Source organism: Leptosomus discolor, chromosome 21 (genome assembly GCF_034619465.1).
Source record: "Leptosomus discolor isolate bLepDis1 chromosome 21, bLepDis1.hap2, whole genome shotgun sequence".
Lineage (NCBI taxonomy): Eukaryota > Metazoa > Chordata > Aves > Leptosomiformes > Leptosomidae > Leptosomus > Leptosomus discolor.
In genome coordinates, this window is record NC_141411.1 from 4626074 (window position 1) to 4640853 (window position 14780).

Below are 14780 nucleotides of genomic sequence, written 5' to 3' on the forward strand. Positions count from 1 at the left end.
ATGAGCACCAGCAGCTCAAGGGGTGCATTCTTTTCAAGACACAAAATAAATACCTGTAGGCACAGGTAGCAGGATGTCTGTTCCCAGTCAGGCTTTCACTCAAGCTTAAACGGCACATGAAAGCTCCAGGCATTTATTCAAATGTTAAAAAGCAAACCCAGCGCACACACATCGAGGCTTCTCGCAAGGATTAGTAACAAAGTCACATGTAAGCAAGAGAACGGCTTCAGCCGAGCTGCTCCACCACGCAGTTTACATAGGCAAACGTCTGGGCTGGGTGCCCCGAGCGGTAAGGCCTCGCTTGGGAAACAGGATCAGCCCCAGACGACCACACAAGTGCCCACCAAAGCAGAAACCTTCACGTGCCCCCACCCTGATCCACAGGAACACTAGATATTCCCTGAGTAACAGTAAGAAAGAAAACCCCACAAAGTTCCTTTGTTCAAAATTCCTCTCCTGCCTTGTCACGAGACTCGCAAGAGAGCGGGTCTGATCTGCTGCTGGCTGAGGCATCACCACGTACCGCGCCGAGGCTCTGAGTCAAAGTGCTGGGATGCAAACAAGCCGCGCAAGGAGCATTTAAGGACCTGGCCGCGGCTGCAGCACCGCTTCGTCCCACTGACCCCCGTATGAAGATCACTGAAACCGAATTTCCAGTCCTCACATCTGCACCCGGACCTCTCCGTGCCGCCCTCCCCTCGTGCTCAGCCCCCGCTGCAGCTGGAAGGCGCCGGCAGCACGGTGCGGAGCCGGTGCTCACCTCCACCCACCCCGCTGCCACGGCGCTGAGCCCCGGCCAGCCCCGCGCACGCACCGGCTGAGGGCTGCTGCGGGCAGGAGGCAGAAGTTGACCCTGTAACGAGGGACATCCACGGCTGACGTCGGTGAACAGGTACAACCACACGCGGCAACGGTCTGTACCGGCACCAGGCACCCGGCGCAGCCCCAGTGGGAATCCTCCTCCAGAAACAGATGCTGCGGTGAGCCTCCCCCCCTTCACAGGCTCTCCTCCCCCCCAAAAAAATTCCATAGGGGCCTCTCAGGAATCCTTGTACCCATCCACCTGGACTGGAAAGGTTGTTTGATAAACTCAACGTGCACTGAATTCATTTTGGTTTGGTTTTAAAGTGATTTGGGGTAAAGACAGGGCTAGAACTGGGTTTAAGGATACTGTGCCTTAGTGTCTGGAAAGACCCTGGAGACAGAAGCAAGCTGGGTACATTTAACTACAAGAGGACGGATTCAGAAGTTTGTGCAGCTTCAATAAAACTCTCAACAGCTACAGAACTTTTTTTCTGTGTTAATTTAATCATACAAATATTCATTTATACATTAAGGAAAAAGCTTCCTTTATTTTTTACCCCCAATGTGCTATCATAGGACTTCTCCCAGACTCAATGAGGCAACACACCATCCTGTTCTACACATGCACTCCCCCCGGAGAGAACAGACAGGCTGCAGAACCACCCACGCACTCACACACGAAAAGAAAAAAAAAAATTAAACACACAACAGAAACCCAGACGTGGGACAGCGTGCATTTCCTAACCCGGCGGGCTCCAGCTGCTCTCCTGCCCACGCGCTCTCCGACTGCACGGCTTCGCCCCTCGCTGGGGGAACCGCCTCTTCCAAACCTTTGGAGGGGTCTGCATCCAACGCTCCCGAGATGTGGGCAGCCGATTCCAGCTCCCCCACCCCCCTTCCCGTGGCATTGCCAGTTTTGGGGTAGCCCTAGGGATACCGTGCTCCAGGTTGCCCAGGCTGAGAGAGGGCGCCTGGGCTGCCACGGCTCAACGCGTGTCAGCGACACGACCCGTGCTCAGTGGCTCCCGTGGACGCAGGGATCCATTCAGAGACCATCAGAGATGTTCTGCGTGATCTTTTTTCTTCTGGAGGAGGGGGGGGGGTGGTAAAGGATCTCTCCCTTTCCCTCCTTCTCAGGACTCCGAGACAGACCGGTGTTAATCAGACTGGAGCCAGCTGCAGCCTCTCTGTCACTGCACCCTCCTGTACCAGTGGGTACCAGCCCCATCCCTCCCCCCAGTCAGGAACACCAGCCTCACTGGGGCAACAGCCTCTTTACTGGTTCACCAGTCTCAGTCTGGTAAGGATTTCCTCCCATTTGTAGCAGGCCCGCGTCCTGCGTGCGTAACTCGCACGGATTGGGTTATCCGAGCCACCACCTGCGCTTCGGGCTCACCAAAACATTTGGCATCCAGCACTTCCGAAAAATCAGGGCATCTGTTTCACGTATCTGATGTTAAGACTCTGTGAGTTCGAGCGCATCAGCCCTACAGAAACCAACACAACCACAGTGCCCTGAAGTCACCTGGAAAGAGCTTTGCTGAATACATCTCAAATCCCTCTATTTAAAAGCTGGAAACCTGGCAGCAAAAGCAATTTGAGGGCTGGCTGCACCACTAAGCTCCAAAGAATCAGAGGAGATAAAACCACCTTTGGCCTCAGTGAAACAGTTTTTACGCGAGGACAAACCCAGAGGTAGGGCAACACTAATTTAAACGTTCTTCCACTGTTGCAGCCAGGGTCACAACCCCTCGAAGCGTCCAGAGCTCTGTGCCGTCGTTTGCAGAGATTGCTCCCACAGACAAGCACGCTCACGCTCAGCTACCTGGGGAAGAGCCGTGATGTGAGCAGCAAGAGGCCGCAGATTTCAGCAGCAGCTCGGATCTGGCCCTGCCTTTCTTCACACCCTGGAGTAAGCGACCCTTGTCACGAGGACTGAAATCACTCAAGAGGAGAGAATTCGAGTCTGTGCAGAACAAGTATGCCTTCTGAGTGGGAAAGCACACGACTACTTGGGGTGCATGCAAGTTGTTTTTTTTTTTTCCAAGAAAAAGAAAATTCAGTCTTAGGAGGAGCACAGGAACACGAACGTGGCAGCCATGATATACGGGAGGAGCATATGTGGCTGGGAGCAGAAAGCCAGCGTGGGGGTATCCGAGTTCAAGGGTCTCAGATGCCTCAGCTGACACAAGGCAAAGGTTGCAGCACCAGCTATAAACAGACTCAGATCTTAATTTCCCCCCTCTTCCACTACACCGCTGATAAAAGGAGCTAATAAAGATAAGGAACCACCTCGTCACCTGGACAAACAGCAGCCTCCAGCGTTTCAGATGCCTTCAGAAGGGAAGCGGCAGCACTGAAGAGGTGCCATGGTCAGGTGCCTTCAAAGCTGGTCGCACAAGCCACCTGCTTGGACAGGAGGGAGCGAAGAAAGAACCCCCTTGCCCACGCTACGCTGCGGCGATGCAAACCATTCCCTAGACCGAACGCTAAGAGGAGATCGCTAATCCAAGGCAAAAGGACACGGCAGGACAAGAACCGAACGCTACAGCTGCAGCGCGGCACCACCTTCCGTGGGCTCACCCTGGACCTTACCACTCACCCAGCTCCAGCTGCCGAGACAGACCAGGCGCTCACCAAACAGCAAGTGCAAATGGCCAAGAGTCCAAAGCCTGCAGCGCCTCTTTCGTGCAGATAGCTTCTTACATTCTACTTGTTTCTCCCAGCAAACAGACTTTTGAAGGGAGACTTCAGGGAACGGTGACCTTTAATAACTGAACCTCTGAAACAAACAAAATCCATCGCCCGATTCTTCCTCTGTTGCACACAAGGAACTCCCACTGTCCTCCACAAGATCCATCTGTATGCACTAAGATAAGAGAGTCCTTGCTAGCTGCAGTGAAACCGAATCCCCCCTTCAAAAGCAAACAAGAACACACAACTAGTCTAGAGCAATCCGCGTAAAGCCACACACCACGCGGCCAGCCTGCGCTCTGCTCCAACAAGACGACCGAGAGTCTTCACTGGGAAGGTCTGGAAGAAGGTAGCGGGAGCTTTGCATATCACTGTGTCTTTGGCAGGTGGCTCTTCCAGCCTCGCTCACGTTTCTGAATAAGTCTGCGGCCCCTCACCTCGCTCCCCTGCAGGAGGGCCTGTGGTGACACAGCGCTTCAGAAACCCACCACAGCACTCGAGGTCATTCTCCCTCCCCTCACACTGGGCTTCCCAACCCGTAATCGGAGGAAAATACACTGGAGGAACAACAGAGCGATTCCTCCTCTAACACCAAGCCCTGGAGAGCCCATTTAGAAGGTAAGAGCCTCCACGAAGCTACAAGCCAGGACGACAAAGGCGAATGAATACAAGGCGACAGAGTGGAATCCAGGCGACGACGCTAACTCCTGCTCTGCATTCAAGAACGCAAACCATGAGTCTCTAAGCTAACACGTTATCACAGGAGAAACGAATGCAAACTTATACTCCATAAGAGAGAGATGGGAGATTCAAAATTAAAAGGACAGGACTTTTGCAAAGCTTTGCAACTACTGCCAAGTGAATTATAGCTACAGAAAAAGAGTTTCCTCTTGGCACAAGACCGATACGCTTGCTTGGTTGCTCTAGGCACAGCTACTGTACAGCAAGAGTTAACAAAAAGGTATTTTAAAATGCTAACCACATAGGACAGCTCTGGAACATTAATAAATCCATTTCTTATTAATATGGGTGTGTATTTGCGTGTACTTCACGTACGAGGGGAAGGGAACGAGCCCTCCACGTTATCCTAGAAGTCCCAGAGTCTTTCTCTCCAACTTTGACACCGAGACCTGGTCTTCAGCATGGTTTCCAACGACATGCAGGACAACTAACAGCAACACCCAAACCAAAAGGGGAAGAAAAAAAAAAAAAAGAAGAAATAAAAGAAGATTAAAAAGTTGGTAAGTAAAACCAGCAGATGATATTAAAAATGCAGAGCTGGGCGCAAACCCAACCTGTCATTAAAAAAAAAAACGTCCGGTAACAAGAAGTCACCACCCAAACCCCAGAAGATGCTAAGCAAACTCCCATTCGGCAGCAAGCAAAACATGACAGTTCCGTAAAAATGCACGCTGTCCCTTATTTAAAAAAAAATATGAACAACAAACAGAAATTAAACATTTGCTCAAACTACAACCGCTCTGTAGGCAAAATATTTTTAAGATGGCTTTTTCATTTTCATTTTTTAAACTTCTTTTTAAGCTACCTAATTATCTGTGAGAATGATTTCTAAAAAAAAACCCCCATGGTGTCGGTATATTTTCTTTCTCATAGCATTTAACAACACTCCTGAAATCCAGCATTCACACATGCATACTTAGATTTTGTATTTTCCTCTGGAAACAGCTAGTCTTAAGTTACTGGGCTTTTGTTTTTTCTTCTTTATCCAGAACACGGAGGCAGAGAAGGGGGGGGTCCACGCTGTGTCTGTCTGCCACATGAATCCCCCTCCCTTCCCCCCAAAGTCAGTTCTTTGTTAAATTCTCCTCTTGTCGATACCCGTTTTGTGTTTTTGTGTTTTAAGACTGTCCGAAGGGATAAGGACCGTGGAAACCCTGAAAGAAAGTTGGAGACATAATCAATTTCAATAGGCAAGAAATCAAACGGATCAGCGTACACCTACAAATACCGACCATCCCATCCCAGCACCTCTACACCAAACGCAACCCTTCGCCCACCAACGTGACCTTTGCTGTCCAGCCGTACGAAACACCCCTAAAACGTGGGGTTCAGCGCTTGCAGCTGGTCTCCCCAGAGGTGTCAGATGTTGGCCACTTACCTCTTTCAGGTGTCATTTAGGCCAGGTAATAGCCAGGTGTTACTGGGCCACAAAGTGACTTGTATTTTCTACACCAGAGCAAAAATCCCCTATAGATGCTACAGCACCTGCGAGGCCAAGTTTCACAAGTCTATTCTAAAAATCACAGCAAACAGTTAAGAGGCTGTAACTGGTAGAAGAGTCTATTTAGGAAAAAAAAAAATAAATCAAGATTTGGAAATCCATGTTCCCACAACTGCCACTTTTGCTCCCACAAGATAACAATATACATTTTCCTCACGTGAAAAATCAACCTCAACATTCAACCAAAAAAAAAAAAATATCAAAATGCTTACTACAGAATCCATTTTCCCTCCTTTACATCCTGAAGTGAGTCACTTCAATAACAAATCTAGTGACAGGTCTCAAATTAACAGGCACTCCTTTCTGTAATTTCTATTGTTCAAATCAGCTATCCATGGTTTCAGCAGGAAGCAAAAGAAAGCGACCAAGAGGCAGGCAAGAGATCTCCCAAGTCACAGGGATATAGAGTTTGTCGTAACGCTGAAGGTACAAACCACACACAAAACCATTCTGTAAGATCCAGACACATACTGAGGTCAGAAGTGAGACGAGGGAGAAAAGCTCATTATATTTCACTGCCAAAGTGGAAGACGACCATTATGCAAGTGCTTTTTAAAACACAGCCCAGCTTCTTTCCACCACGTTGATGAGCAAGACAGCCAAGGGCTCAATTAGCACAAAGCCAGTCTCGGTCTTTAAGTGAAGCTCTGACTTCAGTTTTCACCATTTTGCCTACAACAGGGCAAATCTCAAAGGAAACACCGTTTCCTGCATGTTCGCCTACAACTCGGTAACAGCCTCACTGCATCAGCCACAGAGCCTTGAAGCAATGAGCCTTTAAAATGACGCGTATAAAGAAAGGATCAACTTCATTTGCTTAAGCCCCCTTGCAAAAACCCAAGTTCAAAAGCTCTGTTGTGTATCTGCTAGAAATGAAGGGCTGTAAGAAGCCTGTAATCTCCCCACAGCTGGTGAATCCTTTAGGATAGATCAAGTGGCAAAACACAAGATAATGGTAAAATGAAGCATCTACCAGGAGCTCTCAAAATCCAGCCACGAGGGGAAGATCAGCAGACAATTGAACAGGGCATTTCATGCACTGTGTGGGAAGCAGGGAAGACTGGGAACTTGGAAACGGCTGTTTGCAGGCAAATACATGCAAGCGGTGGAAAACCAAACGCGCTTCTACCCTAGGAATACGCTGCACTCCATTCCATAAAGCGAGCAGTTCAAAAAGATAACACCCAGCAGATTCCAGCACAATAGTTCGCCTCAGGAAGGAGAAGCTTCCATCAAAATCAAGACCGAGATATTCAGCTTTTCCAAAAAATACAGTCACAGCAACAGGGGGAAGGGGAAGAGCAGACGAGAAACGTTAATGTGACCAGGCGCACGCAAACCCCCTGAAGGACTCGGGAGGTAAACAACGTTATAAGCAAGATCCTAAGCAGTCTCACCTCAAAGTGGTTAAGCTACTCTACTTATTGCTCCGCAGAGAAAACCAGGATTTGTTGCTGATGACCTGTACAGACCCATTTGCTAGAATTTGCTTCACCTTCTCGGTACCTGCACGGGCAGCTTTGTGCGCAGACGCTGCCCGACAAGCGCTCACAAGCCACCGGGAGCGGGTTAACATCAGCAGCTCCCAGTCACTGCCCCCTCGGCCCAGCAGGGCCGGCCTGGTACCGCTCTGGTATTGTAGTTTCTGTCCCAGGCAGAATCTTGTTGATTTAACTCGTGCCGGCCGCGAGCCAAGCCATCGGCATCACCCCCCGCACCACCCGGGGATGAAGGCAGGTCACCAGCACCGCCCAGAGCCTGCAGCTGGAGTCAGTGAGAGCAGTTCAGCCTCTTTCCATAGGCAGAGCGACCCTGGTAAGAGGCCACTAACCTTGTGTTCGGGGAAACCCTCTGGAGCTTCAGATACCGTTTGCTGCAGCGCCTAATTTAAAGCTGCACAATTACGCTAATCATGCATTAATTAAAACCAGAATTCAGCTCACCTTCAGTGTCAGATTAGTGAGTACACACAGCTTTGTGAGGCGCTACACTGCACTGAACAGGCTGCCATCCCTAGACGAGCTTCTCTCCCAAGTAATTCCAAGAACAGTCCCAGAATCTGTGACCAACATTAGCTTCTGCTGATGCAACGGACTTCACCAAGAAGAAAAAGCCCCACACCTTTGCTTTTGGGATTGCCACTTTTCACTTACCCATGAGATTAGCGGACATGAGAACTTAGGAAATCAAAACACGCTTGTTTCTTTTCTTTAAGATCAAATGTAGGCTTGGTTTAACATCAGACCCTGAGCAAGAAACTTACTCCCCTTTGTGAAATGAGAATACTTTCCTCCTTTCTCAGCAAGATGCACGCTCTCTGCAGAGCGATTGTTCCTCATGACATTTATGCAACACGCACAATGTAATAGTGTCTTGACACCTGAAAACTTCAGTCACTGCTGCAATGCAAATACCAAACTCCATTAGATGACATTTTCAAGAATAATTACCCCTCGTATGCAATGTTTTACACCACAAACATGCAAAAATAACTCTGCATACAACTGCGGTTTTTCTGAGTTATTACTTCAACTGAAGAATTATTCACACTATTTTTGGTGAATTCTTTCTCTTCTCAAAAACGAGATCGCTGTCTTTATGAAAAGCTCAGCTGCAGCTTCGAAATTTCCTTTCAGTTCTTCCAACATCTTCCACAGAAGTTATTGCTAACTTGCTAGTGACAACATACTGGCTGTTCACACCGTGTGTGGGAACAGAGGACCAGGGTTTTTTCAAGAACAGACTCTACATGAAAATTATCGGTATAAATCATCATTTGACTTCTGTATCTAGAAGGGAACTGAGAGGTTTCAGAAAGTTAAAGGCCTTCGTAAATACTGAGCTCTTAAAAAATGAAGACACCTGTGCTAGAAATAAAATGAAGTTAATCTGTCATAAAGCATCACAACACAGGCTTTCAAATAGCTATCTTTATTTGACCTTTGTGACTGAGCCAAGATCAATAAAAGGTACACTTCAAGAGAGACAGGAGTTTCTGATGCACAGCTGCAAAGCAATACAGGAGTCTCCCAGTGTACACTGACAGTAGCATCAGACAACGCTACAAGTCCCCGTTTCCTCGTCACCTCCTGGGCCGCTCCTAGTCAGTGCTTCTCCACACTACGCCGAGTTCTCTTGACTAACTTAAGTAAACTGAGCACAAACAGAAGAACAAAGTATTGAGCACTTTTTTTTTTTATTATTATTATTCCATGCATGCTGTGCAAACATGGCGTGGCAGTCGAGACCACCAGGAAGTTAAGAACCTTCTCACAGGGCAGCCACTCGTAGGGCTGGTTTAGATGCACATAGCTGCTGAAGTACACGAGGGCTCAGGTACAGGATTAAGTTACCATGCAACGACTTAGCTCTTGTAACTTAATCAACGGCGTGCTTTTAGTCTGCAGAGATAAAAACAGGGAAACTCTGTTGGCCTGCAATGGAGCAAAGTTAAGCTAAAATCAGATTATCTCACATTTCCCCCAGTCCAAGAGCAGAGGGACTGGCGGTTTTCATGGATGAGCTAACATGCAGCATCCCAACACATTAGTCTTTCACCAGGGAAGCAAACCAGCTCATGCAACACCGGTTTAGCCTGCAGATGCTATGCAGCAGTGTGGCTGTCAAAGAGTAGCTATGGTAGTTTTGAGTCCAACAAAGTTCTCCCACTTCGTTCTCAACGGATTTAACCACGTGGTAACTAGCCCGGTTTGAAGGCCAGATACCAGGATGGAAGGAGCTTCTCTTCTACGTGGAAGCAAAACATTTCTGGGGCATCTTCCTTACCCACAAATATAGTTTGGTACCCAAATAGTTTCCAGCAGAAAAATTCCTATATAAAATTTAGAGGTACCCTAAAAATACACAAATTGGAGTGCCACGGTTTGCAAGAAGGACACACCTAGAAGCAGCAGCAACTTTTAAACTCAGAGAGGGGAAGCCAGCTGAAGGCTCTACAGGTAGAGGTTTGGTTTCCCCTTACACATAGGAAGCTGTCAAGTAGCATGGATCAGAGTTCAGCTCCACACAGAATGAAGTAAGATGGGGAGCAAAAATACAGCAGGAAAAAAGGTGAAGATTTTCATTTTGTTAATTCCAAATATGCTTATATTTCAGTGGGCTTTTAAGAGCAGCACGACTAATAAACAGAACAGATTAACACCAGACAAGCTGCAGAACGCCCTTTGCTACGGTGGTGACTATGCAAATTGTTCTGTATGGGCAAATCTTTGCAGAATCAGAACTTCTATGTGCTGTTTTCTGCATTACACAGAAAGTAGCAATTCCTCAATTCATATGGGCAACAGATTTAGATATATATATTTTTTTTTTTTTATCTATAGGTGACAAGTACAATCTGAATGTCAGTATATGGCTATCCACCTCAGATCTTTTAGACATCTAAACCTGTACGTTTCTTTCCTTAGTTAAGAAATTTAACTCTAATTCCCCAGGCACTGTAAGACTGCATCTTGCGCTTTTAATGTAAAAGACCGTCACAAGAGAGCAGCAGTGACCTCGACAGTGTTGCTATGAGACAGGAGCGAGTAAATAGAAGGAAGCTCTATTAGCCTCATCTCTCTCGAGAATCCAGAGAGAAAGCAATTGCCAACGAGGAGAACAAAATACCCATGCACGGGTATATCTGGACTCTAATACAGCTCATCCCTATCCTGAGATAAGCATCCTATCCTGCACTTAAGCACATCTTTAATTCTAAGAACATGCAAAAACTCCACTGGGGATAGATAGAATGACAACATGCTTAAAGCAACGCCCTGAACACAGACCCTGATCTACGACCTTCCAGCAGTTTATTTGATAAAGAGGAGCAGGGTGGACCCAGGGAAGGCGTACGCTGCAGCAGGAATAAAGATCACACTCAGTCTGTTTCAACCACCGCAGGTTTCATCTCATCTGCTTATAAGGAATTCAGCATCTTTCGTTTGTCTTTTTCCTACAAAAGTTAGTTTCACTGAGCAGAGCATCCAAACCATGCACTCTGTGCTGCTCTATAAAGACCTTTTGCATGTTTCCACGTGTGAAACGCTGATACACTTGTCTAATCCAGCAGCAGATGGCACATCAGTGTCGCTGAGATCCTGACTCCAATGGGGAATTTTAGAGGACAAGTCACACCTGCTCAGTTGCACCAGAGGGAGAACTAATCCAGACAAGGTCTGGCAACTTCTAGTATGTTTTACAGCTGCAGACGCCAGAAACTGCTAGTTTTATCTCGAAGATTTCACGGTCCTGTGCAACTGCATGACTGGGGTTCTCCACAGTCTCTTGGCAGAGAGGAAGCCTCCACAGTGATCTGAGAAAAATTTAAGGGCTTATATTACTCCTAAACAGGGGACATAGGCCCTTCTGAACGCCTTAACTAGACCTTACCCCTCCCCTTCTCTGTATCTCACCAAACAGTGTCAAACATGACTCGGGATTCACTCCACTCTCCTGGTACATGAAAGCAAATGAAAATATTGGAGGTCCTGCCCAAGATGAATACAATCCAGGAATCCTAATGTGCAACTGCCTAAGCAACCCACAGGACTCTTGCCTGCTCCTAGAACTTGAAATAAAGCCTTTCGCACCAATACCCAGCCACAAGACAACAGCTCCAAACACAGTAGTTTTCTTTCCCCCTCTCAAGCAGCAGAGTACAGGTCAAGTCCCCGGGGAAGATGGGCCAGACACAGCTTTTCCTAACTTCCAGGTACTGGAACACCATCTGCTGATGGGGTGGTTTAATGCTTCCAACATCACCTCTTCTGCTTAAGTGGTATCCCCAGCTAGGGCTCCGGCTTACTAAAAAGGGGTAATGTGTAAAAAAAACCAAACCAAAATGAAAACAAACAAAAAAAAACCCCAAACCCACTTTTCCAAATTGCAGGAAGAAGGCATGTAGTAGTGCTAGACCTACACCAGGGAAGGTGAGCATGTTCACCTAGTGATTTTAAACAAGACCCAGCATCTAGGATGTCAAACCTACTCAAACTTGCTCACTACAGAAACAGTATTGTACCAAAATGAACATTAAGTCTGTGGCAGAACGTCTCCTGCTCTGGGCAGGATGGGCAAGGCTGGAACGGGACTCTGATCTTCAGATCTACCTTAAGAGCCTCCAAAGGAAAAGCTAACTTGTTTTATCATGTCACAAATACACTGTAGTAGAGACAAAAAAATCATCAAAAAAAAATAATCAATGAACTTTCACATACCCCACCCCCTCTCCAAAATAGGACCATCAAGCTACCCCTTCTGAAACAAGCAAGAAACAAGATTTCTGCTTTTATCTCAGATAATCCACCTCAAATCCACCCAAGAATACTCTGTAAATACAAAAAGAAACCAAAAACTCAGGACAAAAAGAAAAAGGGGGTGGGGAGAAAGGCCACCTACCCTCCATCTGAGGTTAGATTATAATGGCTCACTTCTCATAAGAGTACTGATCATGAACTTTGGGTTACTAGCTAAATCAGCTTACTTAAATTTACTGAAATCCCCTCCAGTAGTGCTTCACGCTCCTTTTTGGCATTTCCACAGTATAGCTGACCTTTGCTATGGCCTCTGCACCTCCAAGAGGTATCTGTTTCTTACACCTATGTTCTTGGAAACAACAAATCATCTACTCCTCGGCCAAGAGAGCCCAACCTCCTGGTGCCCAAACCACTCTCGTCCCACTAGGAAGGGTAAGGATACATATCACAGGGAGAGACCTAGTGAAAACTGAAGGCCACCTTACTGCCAAAACCCCACATCCAGAATTTCTACACAGGAGGTTTCTCAGAAGTGCATATATTAGCAGTTCCACATCTATCCACCTGCAAGCGCAAATCAACTACGAAGCAATTGCCAAGCTCTACAGTCAGAAAATAAGGGGGGGGGGGGGGGGAAAAGTCACCTCCAGCCTAAAGCTGACCACTTAACGTGGAAGTGAGCTCTCCCACCTAAATCAAACCTAGTTGTTTAGCTATGAAAGGCTGCGGTCAGTCCACCATCTCACCAAAGCTCTGTTAACCGATTCTTATTTTTCATCAACTGATACACGGAGCTGGTACCAATCTTTGCCAGGATCTGTACAACAGACAGCTGTAGAGCAGTACCCCCCACCTGAAGCACCCGAGTTTGGGCAGAGACGCTGTATCGCTATCAGACGGTCTCTGCCGTCAGACAACAGCCTGTCTCTTCGGGGAACAGCGCTAACCACCGAGCAACCGCTAAAAGGCAGCGACTTTCAGTCCCTGCTCATTCACGTTGTATTTGAACTGATAGGTGAAAGGCTTTAATTTTTAATCATTTCCTAAGCCATCCATTTCACTTTCAGGGAGTGAGAATTTTGAAGCAGGAGCCAATACAGCTTAGAGCACTTTACGTTTGGGGTGCCAAACACAAACAGGGGGGTCGGCAGTCTGTCAAACGGTTAAACCCGCGCATGCCATCAGTAAAAAAATGCATAGCCCTGGTGCAAAGTAGGTCACTAAAATATGATCCACTGGTAGAGGACAGGCAGTTCATCCAGTTAGGAACTAAAGTGCTGTAGGTGAACTAACATTAGGGCTTTATTAAGTCATTCAGCAACCAAGTGTTATTGTCCTACACAGCCTGCTTAAAGTACAGTAAAGCATTTTTAAAGGATTAAAAAAAAAAATCAAACTAGTTTGACATACGACAGTACACACCTACACATACTGGCTGCATTAACAGGTGGATTCTGAATTGTAAATAATCCTGCAATTCATTTGTCACACACAAGCAAATAAAAACAGTCAAAATATCACCCAGACTCATATAGCATCCACCAAGCAAGCTTTTGAGAGAGATTTAAAGTAAAGGTAATTTAAAAGTCACCTACAATTATAAACAAGACAAGGACACAGACAGGAATAGTCCTTTGATTGACTGTTCCTGACAGGTAGATTCTGGGATCAAAATGTTGAGCTCTGTAGTCTCCCCACACCAGCTAAACCAAAGTTATCTGGTTAATCTCAGGGTTTGGGGGTGTGGTTATTTTGTCTCTTTTCAAAGTGATGTAAAACTCAGGAGCACATCTAGAGAGATATTTTGACTTATTTGCACACGCAACTGGAGCAGGCTCCAGCCACCAATAGTTACAGCACCCAGACAAGATTATATAGATTTAAGAAGGACTTGAAAAAAAAAAAAAACCAAAACCAAAAAGGTGGATCTGGTAGAGTCTATCAGAGGCAAAAATATTTTAATATAACATGAGGAGTTGGCAGAGTCAGACAGTCAAATTCAAAACCTTCCTTAGCAGGTCTGGCAGAAGCAGAAGGGAAGGGCTTTGCAGTTTGTAACGAAGAACTATTACATACACCACAGTCTCATCACCTACCCATTCTCCTGTTCTCCCAGGGCACCTACCTTACTGTACGTCACTACCGACAAGTTGTTCGAGTGACTGCTGGGGGAGAGATTTACAGAGTTTTGTGACAGTCCATTCTGATCTTGTTCGATTTGGTCAGGAGCAGGCCCCCATGTGTTTTTGCTGATTGTGCCTAGCTCGGAACCCCCAGGGTCTTTTAGGTTGTTTTCATCTGGTTGCCTGTTCTTCTGTGGAGAGGCGAATGGGTTAAAGTTTCCTTCTACCTTGCGATGCGGTTGCGTGTTGAACTCCGTTTCAAAGGATGACAGCTGCTGCGTTACACCTAGAAGTCCTCCAACTTCCACGCTGAGGATCACCCAGATGACATCTGAGGAAAGAGAGAGAAGGACACTCAGGTTGTCACTAGGTAGAGCTTACGAAGGGGGCAGAAGGAGAAAAACAGAACGTGAATTCCGTCCTTTACAGCTGCAAGAAAAAAGACTAATTGTTTATAACACACTTTTATGAAGCATCAGAAGTACTGGTTAAACACTGATTCAGTGTCCAATCTTTGAAGAAAACCAGGCAAGTTTTACTCCGACTGAACTTACACAAACCAGCTAAGAACATCTGAAAACCAAACTGACGTGACAACAAAGTTCAGATTACCAACAGGATGCACTGAAAAAAGAAAACCTTGAGTGACTTTATCCA

General features: G+C 46.6%; 1 protein-coding gene across 5 annotated transcripts in view; it reads right to left on the bottom strand.

Moving 5' to 3' along the window:
* Positions 1-5097: 5097 nt before the first annotated feature.
* ILRUN (inflammation and lipid regulator with UBA-like and NBR1-like domains) overlaps positions 5098-14780 on the bottom strand; it is a 30491-nt gene continuing 20808 nt past the window's right edge. For 3 of the 5 annotated variants that reach the window (XM_086476432.1, XM_086476431.1, XM_086476429.1), the window contains 2 exons: positions 14126-14454; positions 5098-5393 (listed from right to left, as the gene is read on the bottom strand). In XM_086476432.1, the coding sequence (XP_086332558.1) occupies positions 5358-5393; positions 14126-14454 (365 nt within the window). In that variant the 3' untranslated portion in view covers positions 5098-5357. Of the gene's footprint in view, positions 5394-8661; positions 9142-14125; positions 14455-14780 lie in introns of those variants that run through there. The other 2 variants (XM_086476430.1, XM_086476428.1) reach the window with 1 other exon arrangement.